This window comes from Xiphophorus maculatus, chromosome 21, assembly GCF_002775205.1.
Source record: "Xiphophorus maculatus strain JP 163 A chromosome 21, X_maculatus-5.0-male, whole genome shotgun sequence".
NCBI lineage: Eukaryota > Metazoa > Chordata > Actinopteri > Cyprinodontiformes > Poeciliidae > Xiphophorus > Xiphophorus maculatus.
This window is the reverse complement of record NC_036463.1, coordinates 11434858-11454187: the sequence shown is the minus strand read 5'-3', so window position 1 is coordinate 11454187 and position 19330 is coordinate 11434858. Positions and strand designations below refer to the sequence as shown.

General features: G+C 36.3%; 1 protein-coding gene across 1 annotated transcript; it reads left to right on the top strand.

The window, feature by feature from the left end:
- The first annotated feature begins 2156 nt into the window (after positions 1-2156).
- Positions 2157-19014, top strand: cpa6 (carboxypeptidase A6). The gene is made up of 11 exons (XM_005797911.3): positions 2157-2797; positions 8059-8134; positions 12077-12201; positions 13345-13459; positions 13837-13938; positions 14028-14132; positions 16554-16664; positions 17311-17401; positions 17652-17854; positions 18358-18442; positions 18549-19014. The coding sequence occupies exons 1-11, from the start codon at positions 2682-2684 to the stop codon at positions 18761-18763; spliced, it is 1344 nt and encodes a 447-aa protein (XP_005797968.2). The 5' UTR covers positions 2157-2681; the 3' UTR covers positions 18764-19014.
- The last annotated feature ends 316 nt before the right edge of the window (positions 19015-19330 follow it).

The following is a 19330-nucleotide window of genomic DNA, read 5'->3' as shown; positions in this document are numbered from 1 at the left end:
GGAGAATGGGACGGTCATATGAACCATGATTTGATGAATGAATTCCAAAACACTTACAAATACTGGGAACCAGAACATGAGAGAGACAAGGCACAACAGTGTCATGGGGTAAACAGATCAACGGAGCAAATGAAAGAAACCAGTGATGGGTAATGACATAGGGAGTGGTGATGTCAAAGAAACTAAGTAGGGAAACTCACCACAGCTGGGAAGGGAGCAGTGATGCTTGATGAGATAAATGACTAGCAGGGGGGGGAGGATGAGTGAACGACAAGGTGACTAAGGCAAAGGTAAATATGAAGCTAGAAGAAAGAGAACCTACAGAACAGCAGAAATAAGTACCAAATCTAACAAAAATACATCCACCACTGAAGAAGATAAATTAAATTAACAGAAGGAATAAACTAGAATGAGAAGATAATACTAAGTGCAAAACAACTTCAAAACAAAGTATAGAACAAACTGGAAGAACAAAAGGCTGGGGGAAATATTGAAAATAAAGAAACAACAAAGGTAGAAGTCCACTACTGGGAGGGGTATGAAAACACAAAACTGTTAAGTTAACGTATAGTCGGAACAGGTGCTGCAAATGAACTCTGTCTATAAATGTGTAGGCATGATATCGACTTTGTATTATACTCTCTGTATTTGTCATTAAATAAACAAAAAAAACCATTTAATATTGTCATCTAAATTCAACTATTCTATAAAGGCTTTGTGAGAAATTATACGGTTAATAGTTATAATTAACCTATAGTTTCAGATTTTAAAGGAGTAAAAAGATAATTTCTATCCAAATGTTGCAATTTTCAATAAGTCATGTTAAATATGCCAGTTGTGAAGGACAGTAACACGGGAAGGAGGCAGACAAGACTGTCAAGGTGGATATTTAACGATGAAACAGCTGAGGATGCAGTAAAGAGAAAACCTACAAGATATGAAGTTGGCAACAAGAGATCTGACAGTGTACTTAGGAGATCAGACGGTGTAAATGTTTGCTGGATTATTATTAATCAGCAAACATAAGACTGAGTTTACCAACTGGAAGCAGCAGCAGGAGGCAACTGATGGAGGCTGCCTTAAGAAAGTGACTGGATATAAACAAAAACAGAAACCTAGAAACAGGGAAACAAAGCTAAACAGCTCCTCTCAAGGAACAAAAGTGCACAGAAACTTAATTCACAACTCAGTATAAAAATAAAGCATAGAACTCTCCGAAGAAAATTCTGTTTCCCAACAAAAATCACAAGTGTCTCTCCTTTATTACGCCACATGTCTCTTATATGCAAAATTATGCTACAGGGAGCTAGAAGTTCATTTGGCGTCTCTTTTGTATACTAAATGGTGAAAACCAGGTGGCAAACTATTGACACTGGAGGGAAGCATGTGAAAAATGTGCAGTCACAAAAGGCGAAGCCTGCGGTTGACTTAGACATTTAATCACAGGGTTGGATGATAAGTGAGGCTCAAACGGAGGCACGGATAGCCTTGAATAAAAGGAGGCGACATTAACAGCTCCATGGAGGAATTTATGGTGGACCTGTGCCAACACATTGACAGCACTGGTGGCTGGTTGTGAAACTTCAAAGATTCAGAAGCTCAATGTACACTTCATATCTAAATAAAAAGACAAATGGCTGGGTTTTCAATCCATTGTTTAATACTAGAATGCTAATTTTTACATCTTTAAATGCAGTCCATAGTGTGAAAGACAACCACAAAAACCAAATTTGACGCATTGATTCTTTAAATATAAGAGACACAAAAGGTCAAAACATACAAAGATGGGTCTTCGACAAATTTCTTTTTGTGCAAAATCATATTTTCTCCCACAGACACCTTGTAATAACAGTGCTAAACAAAAAAGCTGTGGTGTTTAGTTTAGTTTTTGGGTTTGACAAAAAGGTCCTGAAATATGTGTTAAATAAGTAGAATTACACAGGAAGGCAATGGCAGAAGTAACAATAAGTGTTGCAACTATATATATATAACAACAGCTATAATGATTAACATAAGATTTATTTAATCAATGAAAGTTTCAATGAAACATTTTTGATGAAAAAGTTTTTAAAAAATATGTAATTTCCAAGCTTTTCACAAACATATATAAATCTTATATTAAACCTCTTTCCTTTTTTTGCAATAAGCAAAAACTAAAAAATTAAAAAACAAAACAAAAACCACCTGTGCTCTCAATAGGGAAAAGGAGCTAGCGCACTATTGCTGCTGTTTCTTTATTTGGGTTTACGAATCTTGACAGATTGGGGAACAAAGACTGGTTGGTGTTAAAGTAAAAGTTACATCTCACAAAATATGTGCAAAAGAAAGCGATGCAAAGTGATTATATATTTTTTTTCTTCACCACACATATGAATCAACAACAGCATGGGAATTTGCTCACACACATACACACACGTCCTCAGTCATTTTTCAACTGTGGACCACGTGACTCGGGTCCTCCTTGTTTTAAAAAGAACCGCTACCTCTGTTGTAGATCCCCCTCCACAGCTTCAGTGGAGGTTACAACCATCTGAGCGATTCTGTGCCCAGAACCACCCGAGAATGCAACCCGACACTTCTGCAACCAGCCTGCTGACGGTGAGGACTGAACCCGGGAGCGTCTCTTTGTGACTGACCTGCATCCTGCAAACTGTCCCCGGTCTCTGACCCGTTCCCCGGGGATGGATCTGGAGCATAAAAGGGCATTTGGCGCCTCGGTTTTACTGACCTGTGTGATAATTTGCAGTAATGTGCCACATCCCGTCGGCGCGTATCAGTACAACAACCGCTACGCAGGGTGAGTGAATTAAAGAGCACACGCTTAACACACACCACTCATTGTTTTTAATAGTGTTCTATCCTTAAAAAGATAAACAAAAAGGCAAAAACAAGCTAAAAACCCCCGAATCTAAGCATATTTTTAAAGCTGACTAGAGAACAGAGGAAATCTTTGTGGTATTCACTATTTACAGAATTAACATTTTCTGCTAACACTTTAACTTCTTTTCCCTGTCAAATGTCCTGGGTCAGCCCAAAGTTAAATTGCCCAAAGGCAGAATTTGATCTTAGTGCCTGCATGGCTGTCAAAACTTTTTCAAAATAATAATGTTAAATGCAGCATTGCATTTTGATCTTAGTGCCTGCATGGCTGTCAAAACTTTTTCAAAATAATAATGTTAAATGCAGCATTGCATTTTGATCTTAGTGCCTGCATGGTTGTCAAAACTTTTTCAAAATAATAATGTTAAATGCAGCATTCATGAGTGTTCATCCTTTCCTCCTTTTATATCCTTAATTGAAATTAAGACATTTTTTAATTAGAGCCTTATTAAGATTAAAGAACACAGCAGATAGGTCAAGGATAAAGTTGTGAAGACGTTTACAATGTGGTTTAGGTTATAAAACAATAGCCCAAGTCTTGAACTTCTTGCTAAGTGCTGTTCAGTCCATCATTCCAACATGAAAAGAGTATGGTATCCATAACTTAGGTTGGACAACTTGTTTATAAAACTATTAGTCAGGCACTCTTCAAAACACCTCTATGGAAGAGTGTCCTCTATATGTTGTGTCAGTATAGAGGACACAACAAGCATGTAGAAAAAGAGGGTCTGGTAACAACTTTGGTGTACATTCAAAACTCTTCGTGTGGTAGAAGACCAACTCTGAACATCAACACTGGAAACTTGATGTTGGCAGCATCAGGAAGACCTTTCCTAGAACCTGGAAGCTGGTCAGAGTTGATGGGAAGATGGATGGAGAACAAAAGGGAAACCTGTTAGCAGTTGTAAAAGACTCTAGAACGGAGCAAAGGTTCACATTCCAACAGGACAGCAACTAATGTCATACAGTTAGAAGTACAACATGGAATGGTTTAGATGAAAACATAATTCACTAGTCAAAATGAAATCTGATCATTTGTGTCTAATCTATGTTCAGAAATGCTCCTGATAGTCTGACTGAGCTTGAGCTGTTATACAAAGAAGGATGGTAAGAAATACAACATCTAGGTCTGGTAGGGACTTGCAGCTACATTTGCAGTTTTTTAAATTATGGTGCATTACTACAAATGCACCCTACACTTTGTGGTTTTAATGTGTAAAACAAAAATAATAATTGAAATCCACATTACTTCTCCCTTTCACTTTACAGTTATGTCAATTCTTTTGCAAGTCACAGTTCCTACCAGCCACCACAGCAAATTCTTATGTGCTTTGTTACCAGTGAGACAAAAATAAATTCCTTCAACTGACTGACTGTAATCTCTGTAGATTTTGACAAATGACTTACTCATTTGCTCTTGCAGTCCTGTCCAGTTCACCAAGTTTTAGTGCAGATTCAGTGAGGTTGGGATGAAGGAGAAAAGTGTTCCTGGTTCTTCTTCCAACCGTATATGTTGCAAATTACTGACTACCTATTAAGATTTATCTGGAAGCAGTTACTGAGTCCATAAAATGCGTCCCACCAGCACAGAAATTTAAAGGGCCAGTACAATGTACTTTCCAGGCATACGGTGCCATTTTATAGTAACTATGTTACCTTCAGTTGTTATAAAAAGAAGGTGTATATATTGAGTATAGCTTAAAAGAAATTTGACTTTGCAATTTGATGTTTCTGCAGCTTCAATAACATAGTCTCTTTCTGGCATTCTGCCTTCAGCGTGTCATCCCAACAACATTATGCCGTTTACAAATGTTCTTACAAGCTCTTGACTGAGAAGTAGTTTGTATAAGCTCAGCAGATGCATTGTTCAACCAGATGTTTGCTAATTGCTGCTGCCACTATAGTCTAGACTCTAGACTCTAGAGGAACTGACTTGGAGAGGTGTGGGGGGAGAGGTGCTCCTGTGAGGTAGGAGCTCGGTATGGAGACTGCAGGAAAGGTCATTTTAGGTGCCCCAAACGCCTGCGACCAGATTCAAGGATTCTTCAAACATGCATGAAAGAATCAAAGCAACGTCTGAGGTACGTATTTGATGAGGTAATGATATTATAATAATGATATAAAGCTTAAAAAAGTTTATTTTACATAATACTACCTTTATAAGTGCTTAAAAATGAATTAAATGTAAAATCTTAGATGAATAAAAATTTCATATAAATACATTTGAACAAATTTATAATTTTAAACAGTTTTAAATGTTCTATTTGGAAATATAAATGAGAAAGTCAGCTCACTCCCACAACAATGAACCAGGTTGTCAGATTTGTACTGTGTGAAAATCCTGTTCCTCATGGGGGGCTCCTGCTAGCCTGGGGGCTCCTAATCAGCGACTTGGTCCACTATACCTCAGGCCGGCTCTGCTGATTGCAGTAGGATAAGAAGCAGTAGGGGAGGGAGGTGCTCATGGTCTCAATTTATAAAGCTACAGGCAGGAACATTGAGCTGTGTTTGACACCATTTGTTCTTGTAATTGCAAAAGAAAAAAAAGACACTTTTTGGTCTGAATTTATCTGAGAGGCAAACTATCCCACATATACTAAGACAACACAAGGTTGTCCTGGGATGTGAATTTCTGAAGATAAGTGATGTTCAGCTGCAGGGGCGGGAGTAATCTCTGAAAACATATAGAAAGTGGGGCAGAAGATATTTATGATCTGTTTCAGAGGAGCCTTTGATGTGTTTTAACAGGGGGAGAGGCAGAGCATCAGAGCTTAAAAACTCCCACATTTTCTCTCCCAGACGCCACATATTTTGGCTTTACATTCATGTCTGTGTGAAAGCGTGCAAAACAGGATGTTTTGTTTCAAAATGAAGTGATAAAATTAGTTACTAGGAAGCATCTCAAAAATTGCAAACAGAGAGATCTGAAGACAGAGACAGTTAAAGTTTATATTGCCGCATAAACAATACTGAGGCACATATATTTGGTTTAAAGACCAGATTGTGTGAACGACAAGTTGCTGTCATGCCAGACAGCCTTCTGCAGAGAGACTCAGCAGACTGACAGCTTTATCTGAGAAATCCTTTTAAGTTGATGGTTGTAAAGTGGAAATAACTTTGCCAGGCAGACAGACACAGTAATATCACAGTCATATCACAGAATATGGAAGAAAGTGTGACCTACAAGGGCATCTAATGATTTAAGACCTCAAAGTAGCAAAACATTTCTGTGCCTTGCAAAAGTGCTTTTTACACTTTATAAGACTAAAACTGTAAATTGTTTTCTACATCACAGACCTGGTGGCAATAACTATCATAATCATAGGAGAAATTAGCCCTTGCTACTACATAAAATGTATCTAGAGCCATTTTACCTTCACTATAAATGTCACGGACACCTACAATATAAAATATCTTTATTTTATGGTTTGTGGTGTTTTCTACATGGATTTTGTGTGTGCATGTGTGAGCCTTTTGGACCTGAATAGAACCCTGTTCAGGCTGTACCCCTGCCTATCAGATGCTATCTGGAGATGGGAACTATTTTGTCTTTCAAGTTAAAATCTGAGAAGTGTGGCATGCATTTGAGACAACACTACGTACACAACCTTTTGCTCTTGCACACAGTGAACAAGAGCAAAAGCTACAAGCCTTTGCATATCTTTCGACTGAAATTTGAGATGGTTCTACTTTGTAAAATAGCTGAAGCTCAATCAGATTGAACAAAGTGCATATGAGCGTTCATTTTCAAGTCTGTTGGATTTAGTTCTAAATTTTGTCTTGGCCCTTCAAACAGATAGTGATTAAAAGCAGCACTGGCATTTTAAAAATAAATTTAGATTTATGGTCACATAGCTATATGCAGTATATATATATATATATATATATGTATATATATATATATATATATATATATATATATATATATATATATATATATATATATATATATATATATATATATATATATTTTTTTTTTTTTTTTTTTTTTTTTTTTTTCCAAAAAGTTGATCTGCATGTTTTGTGTCAGTGCTGCTCCTTTACAAATAGGTTATTTCCTCAGTCAGTGAAAGGAAGAGGCCACTTCTGTGGAACACCTGGCTCTTTTGTCCCTCGGACCTCATGAATGGGCTGTTCCCATTTTTGTTTAATGGGGCCCAGCTTCCTGTGTGACAGTCTAAAAAAAAAAGCTGTTTGAAAGAAGCTCAACATGTCAGAAGAATGGTGGAAAAATGCAGAAATGATGAGTCTTTACAAGCATGTTTAGTCCTATGGCTGCTGTTTTGTCATAGCAACCCATATCAGATTCATTATGCTGAATAGTATGTGACAAGAAACATCATTGAACTTCTACTCTTAGAGTTCTTGTTATCTGGTAAGTTATGCACTTTTTTTTAAAACTGGGAATTACAACATATTTAACTTGTATTTGTCACGTGGTGTATGAAAAACTTAACTGAGCACTATATTGATGTGTTTTAATGTAACTATAAATATAGATAGGTGTATATATGTACATGTGAATACATGTTTGTGTATATACAGTATATGCATAAATGTGTGCATTTTTAGCAAGATTTATTTTTGATTTTTTGGGGGGCTCAGTGTGTGCTTCATATCTTTGAGGGCTTGTATGATATATGTGTGTGAAGGATGAGGTGTTTGAACATTACAAATCTTAAAACATATGGTATTTGATGAAAATTAAGTACTTATTTTTTATTATTTAGCCCTATTTTTTTTTAAAAAAGAAAGTTTTTGTTGTTGGTGTTTGGCATAAAATAACAACACAATTACCTTTTAAACAGGACAGTCCACGAATGCAGCTGCTGCTACTGTATCTGCTGGCTGCAGGCGTCACCTTTATAGACTGGTAACATAATCTTATAATGAAGTCTGAAACATGTTTTTTAGTTCTGCCCTGTTCTGAGATACCGAAAGCGGAAAGCCCCCATTTCACTATCTCAAATCTGTTATTACAAGTGTCAATAAGTGTCACCTTCAGCTGCCAGAAAGGCTCGTTTCATGACTTGACTCTGTAGCCCAGGTGTTTTTACTACATGCACTCTGTGAATGTGTGTTGAAGTGGGTGGAAATGCTGTAAAAACACCTTTTGGGGTGTATTCTTTTAATTGTATCTGTAACCTGAACCTTAGAGGGCTTGTGTTGTTTCCACAGCGACCAAGTCTTCAGGATTACCCTGACTAACGACACAGAGGTACAAGCCCTCAAGAAAATCCTGGAACTGATTAAGGTTGGCATTGTTTAATGCATTTCCCTAAAACTTTAAACCTCTCTTTGTATTCCGAGGTATCATACTATATTGATAAGCTCTCAGCAGGACATCACTGTCTGGGACCCTCAGTAATCATTTCAATAAGAAGCTTAGACCAATATGAGGGGGTGTTGTTTTTTTTCCCATTTTCTTGGTGGATTGTTCAGATGTTTAAACTCTGTGAACATATGGTTCAAAGACACTGAAATTAGGGAGTAACAGACAGAGGAGACAAAGGCCTCTCTTCTTCTCTCAAACTCATTTGGAAGTAATTATCCATTAGAGTCGGGAGCGACCGAGACCGTCTTCCCGGAAGGTTCCAGTTTGCTCATGCTTTAGCATAAAAGGTTGTTTTGAAAACAGACAGAGATACTTATTCTACACAAAAACTATGGATTTGATTGATGATTCAAATAATGATTTACAAATGTCATTTTTTTATTTTTAAGATATGCTTTTTATTGTTGGTAACATAAAAAAGTAAAACCAGTAGAAAGTATCTACAGTAAGGGTGCACCGATTGCAGTTATCTGGCTGTTCACCGATTACCAATCATTTAAAAAGCCTAACTTACCAATTTCGATTTTGGCCGATACTATTTTTTTTTCTCTGAAATGTTGCTCAATATATCAAGAAAGTTGCTGAAATGGCAACAATGGGGTGACTATTGTTAACTGTAAATGTGCAGGCATAACCTGGTCAGCCAGTTTATCAGTCAGACCTCTCTCATGGGAGAAAAGAAAAGCACAGGGGTTGATTTTTAGACATTTGCCGAGGTTGATGGACAAGATAATCTTCACATGTAAAAATCGGCCGATCACCGATCTCCCAAAATTAAGGAAATCGGCACAGATAAATCGGCTGGCCGATAAGTCGGTGCACCCCTAATTTACAGCAATAATTACTAAAACAAATCAGTGATTAAGTAATTAAATTCAGTAATAAATAATAAAGAAATTAGGAAATAATCTTCATTTGTACTTTGCATTTGACGTAACATTTTCCCGGTGTTACAGTTTAGCAGAATCTTTTGTTTAACACAATGAAGACAGTCATCACTAAGTGAAAACAAATATGATGGAAAGGATTTTGATCTCAATGTTTACATAGCAACTTTTAATATGGCCGTTTAAACTTTCTCTATCCCCGTGAGTGATGAAACACTGCGGGACAAAACAAGGACAAAATGGACTCAGTGAATGCTTCTAATAGCCACTGGTCAGAACTGAGCTATTGTATTTGGAAGCGATGCAGGCACAGAGCTGGCAGAGGGTGCAGCAGGAACAACACCAGCAGCTACTGTTTGGACAGCTGTGTGCGTGTGTTCTCAGTAGCTTACACACACCGCAGTGCCTCCAGTGTGTTTCTAAATTGTGAGCCTCAATGCCACAGAATGCAGGTGTCCTGGTTCATTCGGTTTCTATTTATTAATGAAAGAAACTTAAGTGACACAATATTTAATATGAAAAATCACTTGGTTGAGTGCTTATTCTAAGCGGCTTTACCGAAACGGTGTCAGATATAAACAAATTGCTGTATCTACAAAGGGTTTTATACAAGAATTTGTCTGACATTGGAGGACACATTTGGGGAAAATTTAGTATTACTTACATAAAACTGCACATAAATATAATCACCTGTTTTTATCTGAAGTAAATATAAACATACAAATGTAAACATTTTATGGAACAATTATTAAATTTGCGTAACTATTTTTAACGTCTGTGGCAGGACAAACAGTTTGTACAGTTTTTGTACTTTTGTTCCACATCAGTTCACTTTCAGTTCACCACTTTAGGGTGAATAACATCAGTGATCACTTTAACCAAAAATCTAACTATAGTCATAGACTTTTTAACCCTTTAAAGAAAACTATTATAAATATATTTTTTTGGACTAGTTAACAATGCTCATCATGTATGGAGGAACTGAAGAACCCAGAAAAAAACCCAGGCACATTCTGGTATAACATGCAAACTGCAGACAGAAGGGTCTGAGCTGGAATAGACTCAGACCTTTTCTGCTAAGAGGAAACGGAGATAACAGCTATTCGCCCACCAAGCAGACTGTCCAACAATATGTTACTATTAATACAAGAGCCATTTTTGTTCAATTTCCTCTTTAGCTGACATTTCTGCCATCTGTACCATCTACCATCTGCCCTCAGCTTTTGTCCCCCAGTTTATGCACAACCATAAATATATGTATAAGTTTTTATATATATTTTTGTATATAGAATCGACTTTTAACTCAATTGAGTTTTGAGTTAAAAATATGGGAAGGCTGAAAGGAAAAGAAGACCTGTTTAGACAAAGTATATTAGATGCTGCCTTCTTTTCAGACTGTTCATACACATCTGCTATTTGACAACAGGAACTAAGGATGTGTATTTTTGTCCGAGTTTACAAAAACTGACACATTGGGGCTTTTTTCAGTGTGATCATGTTTGGTCGTCTTACTTTAAATCGTATTCCAGACAGTGAGACAGCGTCACAACTTCGCCCTCCTGAGAAACTCATCAGTCTTTATTGAGCTGTAACTTTCCTCTATTTGCTCTGCCCATTCTGCTGCCACATGAAACAGAATAATACTAATTCATATTATTCATAGCTGGCCGAAGGGCCTTAAAGAAATTGAACATTAAAAATCTAAAAAAACAAAAACAACACTTTTTTTAGGATTCATAAATGAAGCCATAAACTATTGACTTAATCAAGGATTTTTAATTGGCCTTTTTGGCATACCATACATGTTTTTGTTGTTTAGTTTTTTGCGGGGTTTTTTTGCTATTAAATGAGCGAACCTAAAACATTCGAAGGTTTATTATGAGAAATGGCATAAAAAGCGGCACAATATAAATGTAGTTTGTACTCCGGGGCACCAAAGGTTTTGGCTGAGTTTCAGTCCAGCTGTTAAAATAATCAGTTATGCATTCTGTACATTTTTAAAAGTTGACACATTAATAAGCATATGTCCAGCAAATGAGAGACAGCTGAGGGTGATCGCACATGTACTCTGCAACACCCTGCAGTTCACCTGACTCTTGTCTATAATTTGTAGATTACTGCCTGCCTGTTTGGTTGAAGATACTCTCCTGGACACTTTTTCCTTCCTCAGATTCTCTCCGTTTCGCAGTGTGTCGTTTGATCTGCATTATCACTCGATGTCTGTGTTTATTTTGCGAACGGGCGGATGTCAGCTCTTTTATGTATTAAAATTTTATTTGATTCTTTCATGTAAAATTTATAAGAAAATACATTTAAGTATGAGGGACTATTGTTGCAGGATATCGTAAGTGTTATAGTCAGATTAAAAACCCTGGAATTTGTATCGACCATTAAAACCTGAGTAGGTGCAGCTCTAATTGTGTCAAATGGACAAAAAATGGCCTAAATATTGTTGTGAATGATTGATGGAGTTTAGCTGAGTTACTTGACAACTCTTTGGAAGAAAAGGTGAGTATAAAGCAAAGAAAATTACCACCTTCACATCCACATCCTTTTAGCAGATTTTCTACTATTTCCTTTAAGGCAATTTCATATAGTGCCAAAGTTCACTACTAATCACTACTCTAAGTCCTTTATTTGTCCTGCTATCCGGCAATGATGGTAATGTTGAAACAATACTGAAAGGTTTTTGTTGTGTGTGTTTATCTTTTGTGATACTCAAACTGTGTTTTTGTTCAATTAATTAGTAGCTCTGGTTAAATGATTTGTGGTAGAGATGGATGTGTGGACTGGCAAGCTGCAAGTGAATTCAATATTGGGATTAACATAGTCTGAATCTGAAGGTTTTTGTTTTTGAAGAATTTTACACAAACATCTTGTATCTCATATGTTTCCTCTTTAAAGTGAAAGTATGAAAAGATGCCCTGAATTACTGACTGATTTATTTGATTTATTACCTAATTTCATGCTTCAGATGGACTTCTGGCAACCCAACAGTGCTTCTCTAATCCATCGCAATGCCACAGTGGATGTTCATGTGAAGCGAAACGACACACAACGTCTGCATGCTCGGCTAAAGCTGGAAAAGATCAAGTATCGGTAAGCAGGCTGCATGCATGGTTTTAGCTTCGCAAGAGTTCCTAAAACTGTCCTATTTTATAATGAGAAAAACAAAATTAAAGTTATATACAGCCTGAAAGACACACATTTGTTGTCTTTCTAAGGTTATTGGAATTACCTGGTTTTCCTGCAGACATAAAATACTATTCTCATATGTAGTGTTGGCCATGGCTTGCATCCAAAATGTTTAACATGGACTCAAACTTCTCTCCCTGGCCACTTCACAAAGCAACTCCTTCATCTACAGTATGTTTTCCTTCCCTCATGAAAATTAACGCCACAGTGACGAAGCTCTATGAAAGCATCAACAGCTAAAAAAAAAAGCCTTTCATTGTCATCTCAGTCCCTGGGGAGAAATTTCAGCTCCGAGCTAGAGATCAGCTCTGTGTGTTGGAAATCTTTCGCACCAATTTTTTCCTGCAATTGATTGGCTTAGATGATGCGATTGATGTTTTATGGAGTAAAATGCTTCAAGCCCAAATGAACGTGATGACAAAAGGTCGCATTATCTGTTTCGTTTTCAGATGGGAGGGATGGGAGGTGAAGAAAAAACTTCAAACATGTGACAGATGTTGATAATTATAGTCTAACTTTTAATTGTGCTGTCAGACACATTGACTTATGATGTATAATTAGTGTTATGATGGAGCCAACACAAAGACCTATCTAATCCACCAGTTCATTTCAACACCGTCATATCCCAGTAAATAGGGAATTGTAAGGAGGTATTATATTAATGTAATACCGTTGCATTAGTCAGAGCTTTATAACAATTACACAGACTTGAAAATGTCACTTTAAACAAACGTCAAACCCTAGTGAGCAAAGTAGTTGCCTCAGCTAAAACATCACAGACTTTGGCTGAATGGCCTCAGAATCCAGTCGGTCCTGTGATAAAGCAGAGACATGCGTAAAAGAAGCAGAACTCTACTGGAGATGAAGGGAGAGTGAAAAGAAAACATTATGGAAGAAGGAGACTAAGAGAAATAATTTTAAAATATCATTTTTATAGATATGTCAAGTAATAAACAAAATCAAAATCAGAAAATCATTAAAACGCTTGTTCAAGTAACTCAAAAATGGTGGGAAAAATGTTTCTCTCCCTATTTCCACCTCCCTCAGGATGCTCATCGCTGATCTGCAGAAAGAAATTGAAAAGCAGACAGGATATCGCTCCTCCCGTAAGCGGAGGTCAGAGTCTCAGTACGACTACGAGGTTTACCACTCGCTGGAGGAGGTAGGTGTCGTCCCACCTGTCACTGTCACAGTTCTGTGCTAAAGCACCGTTCACAGAACAAGCATCTTTATTAAGGCATTCTGCTGCTTCAAATTCCTCCCCTTTTCATGCAGCTCTATGTCTCCTGTTTTATTGTCTCACAAACACTCTACCACAGTTTATAGCTTCAACCATTATCATTATTTATGCAGGTATGTCACCCATCCTACTGGGGGAAAAAAATCTTAAGACACCTTATAAATCCTGAGATGTTTATCCACACATTCTTAGTGATAATTACATTTAAAAACCCACCACAGTGTACCTGCAGAGACACATTAAAGGAACAACTTAAAACTACTCTGCATTTTTATGCAATTAACAAATCATGATTGCAGATTCAGAACTGGATGTTTGAAATGAACAGAAGTCGCCCTGAGCTGGTTACTATGTTGTCTCTGGGGAAGTCATATGAGGGAAGACCGCTTTTTGTTCTTCAGGTAGGAGAAAACAAAAATTAAATAGAAATGACAGAGGAAATGTGCATTGAAACACTACTGTGTCCTGACTAGGATTTTTGTCCTGTCAGCTAGGAAAAAGAAGCTGTTTGCAAAAGAAATCCGTGTGGATTGACTGCGGCGTTCACGCCAGAGAGTGGATTGGACCTGCTTTCTGCCAGTGGTTTGTCAAAGAGGTACTTCTATTGAGTTGTCTGCAGATTTGATCACTAAAGCGATGTTTAAGCCTTCCTTCCTTACACATATTATCAAGCAATCTGGGTTAAAGGTTCTTTACTAAGACAATAGCTGTTCATTTGTCTTGCATGGCTTTCCTGATGTTAAGATGTATTTTACAGCTGTGATATTCATCCAAACATTTACACAAGTTGTATTCCCCACTTTTACATGAAAGTTTTATGTTCCTTTGCCACCATAAACATGTTTTCTCAAAACTCAATTACCATGAACCCTCAGTCTCATTGTTATGTTTGATGTCTGTAAGCAAGCTATGTATAATGGCAACAAGCAGGTCGCTCATTGTGCTTTCCAAAGTAGTTAATTGTGAAAGGCAAAAAAACATGCACCAGTAACAGCTTATGAAAAAAAGCTGTGATTTGTACAAAAAAACAAAACAATTGATTAATCTTCACTTATGTAAAGTTACCACCAACTGCATGCAAATGAGTTGATGGAATGGGTCTGACATTTAAAAAAACAACAGTTAACAGAGAAGGTGGTAAACCTGATAAAAGAGCATTACAAAAATCTAATTTTGGAGAGACAAGTTATGAATTTATTATTTTTATTTATCAGAGTTTAATTAAAAAGAAAAATACAAACAGAACTTTAAGGGAGCATCGTCCTTCCTTAAAGCTTCGCCCCAAAGATTTGGAGTAATATCAAAAGTACTGCATCCCAGGAGTTCTTTATCTAAATCTCTACCTGTGTTGTGTGCTTTTACTCTGGTAAATGCAGTGGAAATAGAGGGTGGTTAATTATGCTTTGGATTGCCTTAGAAAATCCCTAAAGTGGAAATGGGCTTTAAGTCTCAGTTATTCTCTCTGAAATGAAAGCCAGAGCAGAACCAGACACTGAAAGAATGTTTATTTCCCCCACTTTTTTATATACCATTTGTACCCCAGATGAATGGGATTAGAAACACAGTTAGAGCCAGAAGAAAAAAGATACACTGTAGAGTTTATATAAATTTATAGTCCTGTTTGTTCAGCTTGATATGAAAAGGACTTTCAGACATGGCTTAAGTTACAAGCCAAAAATATGGAAAGAGGGTGGAAAGAGTTCAGTTTGTGTTTTATTTTTCCTTACCCTACTGAAATTTGTTTAAATTATTTCTTATTTTTGTATTGCTTGAACCAATTGATTAATTAAATTGTATAAAGCATTAAACATTTATTATTTGCTAACTGAATCAGAGTAGCTGACAGGCCCTACTGCATATAGTAAGTGAGTAAAATATATTTGTTAAACATCTTTCACAGATAAAAATTAAAAAGTGCTTGACAAGAGTACAAACATTAAAACATAATTAAAATAAACATGAATAAGAGAGTAAATTAAAGGACACGAATAAATAAAAACATAGGAACCTCTCTTTCTCTATCATGTAGAATGTGATTGATTTTTGTATGCATTACTTTGTGTTGGTCTGTTATATAATATATTAAAGTACTTTGAAATTTGTGGTATTAATGTAGCAATTTTTAATGAGTGTGAAGAAGACACACATGCAGTTGGTAGGACATGATTTCTTCTGGAGTAGGGATGCAAAATGTGAAAATGCAAAATTAACTGAAATGCACCAAGCAGAGTTAGAAACTAAATCAACAGACCATGACATAAGAAACTCTAAACTAGAACACAGTGACCTAAGGAAAGGGATTATAGGATAGTGATGGGAAAGTTAATTGCATAAGAAAATTAGCAACAGAAAAATAAATAGAAAATGGAAACAAAAAGAAAAGTCGTGTGACTTCTAAAACACGACTTTTAGGACATGACATGTTCTTAAAGTCATGACATCAAATGCAAGTTATGAAAAGATGTAGTAACGTCGGTACACCACTGGAGGACAGTGTGACGTCTTTTTTAAACCCTTACCACGTCAACATTGGCTAGAAACCGGCCAATGTTTCTGACTGCGTTCAACCACACGTGCCTCTCCACATTGGGTCTCTATCAGAAATGACAAAGACAAAAATATGTGTTTTTCTGTTGTTAAAGCAATATTTACAACAAAATGGCAATATAATGCATGAAAAAATAATGCATGAAAAAATGTGGTTCTTTAATAAAACCATAAAACAAAAAATAATTTATCAAATCATTAAGCCCTCTGTTTAACATGATGTTGGATTTCTTTGAAATGTTATTTAGAAGAAACAAGGATCTAAAGACTATTACCCCAGTGCTTTGATCACCTAACTCCAGTCCTCACTTTTAATCAGGGTATAAATGGGACAAATATTTTCAGATTTGAAGATGCATATGGTTACACAATGCAAAGGGAAACGAAAAAAAAGACATAAGAAAAACTTGGTTTGTTATTTAACTCACTGATCAGTAGAGTTATTTTTTATTTGTTTGCATAATTTCAGGCACTGAGCACATACAAGTATGATTCTGTGATGACACGACTACTCAACCATCTTGATTTCTTCATCATGCCCGTCTTCAATGTGGATGGGTATCGCTTCAGCTGGAACACGGTACAATATGTTTCACAATTGGCTCTCTCAGTTTTTAAAGGAGAACTGAAGCTAGTGTCTCTGACATGTCCTCTTATTCATCCTAAACTTCATGTTAAAGGGGAGTTGATTCACTTAGCTATCACCCTGTGTTTTTTTTTTCAGGATAGGGAGTTGCAATAAGATAAGAAAAAGTGCAATATGATTTTCTTATAAGAACTTTGTTTTTTCAATTAATTTTGATAATCTACTTTCTTTTGTTTGTTTTTTAGTTGAATAGGTATATTTTTATTTTTTTATGTAAAATGCCCTGATGTTACTGTTCTTGTGCTTTTGGAGTGCTGGTCTTTTCCCCTTACTTTTGCAGTTTGGGTCTTTTCATACCTGGAAAAATGATCAAAATATTACCAAAAGAAATAAACTCATATGTTTAAATACATACAAAATATTCCTGAAAAAACTGACCGAATTCTATTATACCTTTTATAAATTAAAAATCTGAATTTCTTAGATTTCAATAAGAAACAAACATATTACATAAACATAGAAAAAAATATCCATAAGAATTTACTTTTAATGATTGCAGAAACACTTAATAACTGTCTGTGCTCCTTTGCTGGTTATAAATATAGCTAAGCTCTAAAATTGTCTTAATTAATTTTGGCAGGATCGGTTCTGGAGGAAGACACGTTCCAAAAATCACAAGTTCCACTGCAGGGGTGTGGATGCCAACAGAAACTGGAAGGTGAAATGGTGCGGTGAGTTACTTTCTGAAGTCTAAGTAAAATAAGTTGTATCCAACACTCATGACAGCATGCACAGCCTGCAAATAACTAAGGTAACATACATGTTGCTATTGTAATTTTACATGGTTTATGTGAACATTTTGTATCTGTTGGGTGGAAAGGAGGTTATTTGTTATTTTCGGTTGCTGTTGTTTTGCTTTTAGGTTATGTTTAATCTATGTTAAATGAGCCAAAGTAAAATAATTTTGTCTTCTTTTTGAAGATGAGGGCGCTTCCTCCCATCCATGTGATGACACCTACTGTGGCCCTTTCCCTGAATCTGAACCTGAAGTTAAAGCAGTTGCCAAGTTTCTACGGAAGCACAAGAGACACATGAAGGCATATATATCCATCCACGCCTATGCGCAGATGCTCCTTTATCCGTACTCCTACAAATATGCCGCAATTCCCAACTTTAACTGTGTGGTAAGGAGTCCACCATAATTCAAGGTGCTCAAGCATCACTTCATTTGATTTGGATCTTATGCAGGATCAGTTTTCATTCTGCCATCCTGAGTCAATATTCTGCCAAATGACATGACTGTTCTTTCAGCAGAAAATCTTTTGGGTTTTGTCTCCATTTGCTTTGCCCATCTAGAAACTGATTTTTTTTTTTTGGTCCATTCTTTGCAAAGTAGCACAAGCTAAGTTTAAAAAAACAATTATTCAATCTTGCTACAAATTCTCAATTATATTTAGTACTGGGCTTTGTTCCATTTTAGCACATGAATATACTTAGATTCATAATGTTTAGAGTCTCCGCTTCAGTCTCAACTCTTTTGCAGCCTCTATTAGACTTTTTTTCAGGAATGGCCTGCATTTCGTTACATCAATCACATATAATTCCAAAAAAGCACACAAGTTCAAAGACTGTACCTAAATGAAGGACAGACTTACCCATACTTCATAAAAGGTTGTTTTTTTTCCAGGAGTCAGCAGCTCAGAATGCGGTGACGGCACTATATTCTGCATATGGAGTAAGGTACAGATACGGACCTGCCGCCACAACACTATGTGAGTTTTCTGTTTTTCATAATTAACTTGGAGTTTTCCAAAAGAAATCTCAGAAATGTCTGATTTTATTAATAATTCCAACCATTTTTTTTAAACTTATTTTCAGATGTTAGCTCTGGCAGCTCTATTGACTGGGCCTACAAGAATGGGATTCCCTATGCTTTTGCATTTGAGCTAAGGGACACGGGTCATTTTGGTTTCCTCCTGCCAGAATCACTGATCAAACCCACCTGCACTGAGACCTTGAAAGCTGTGAAAGCCATTGCATCAGGTCTGCTGAAGAAGTGTAACACAGACAGGAACAAATTTTCATATATATGAACAATATTATTGTTGAATTTTCTACCACAAGTTATTGGAGATCTCAAAGACATTATACAAATTAATGTCATTGATTTGTTTTTATTATTTTTACATTTAAGAAATGATTGTGGTGGCCTTAAGAGTGCCTGCATATAAAGTTATTTTTCCTAGTAAAATGGTAGGGATGTGAGCACTTGACGAGCTATGGTGGCACTTTAAGAATAAAATAATAAGCAATCTTTTGTATTAAAAAAATAAACAACTTGTTTGATAACTCTTTTCATGTGTGTGACTGTTTGTATGTTTACACATATTAGAGGAGAAAATAAAATAAAATAAAACATGTATTTATACAAAAATGCTGTGGGCCAAAGCTTGGAAATACATGCTCAAGTCAGCAGATGTTATTTTTCTGCTAAAGACTAGCTTTGCTACAGACCAAAGGTTTGGACACACCTTTCTAATTCAACGGGTTTTCTTTATTTTCATGACTATTTATAAGGCAAGAAATCCCACTTATTAACCTGACAGGGCACACCTATGAAGTGAAAACCATTTCAGGTGACGACCTCTTGAAGCTCATCA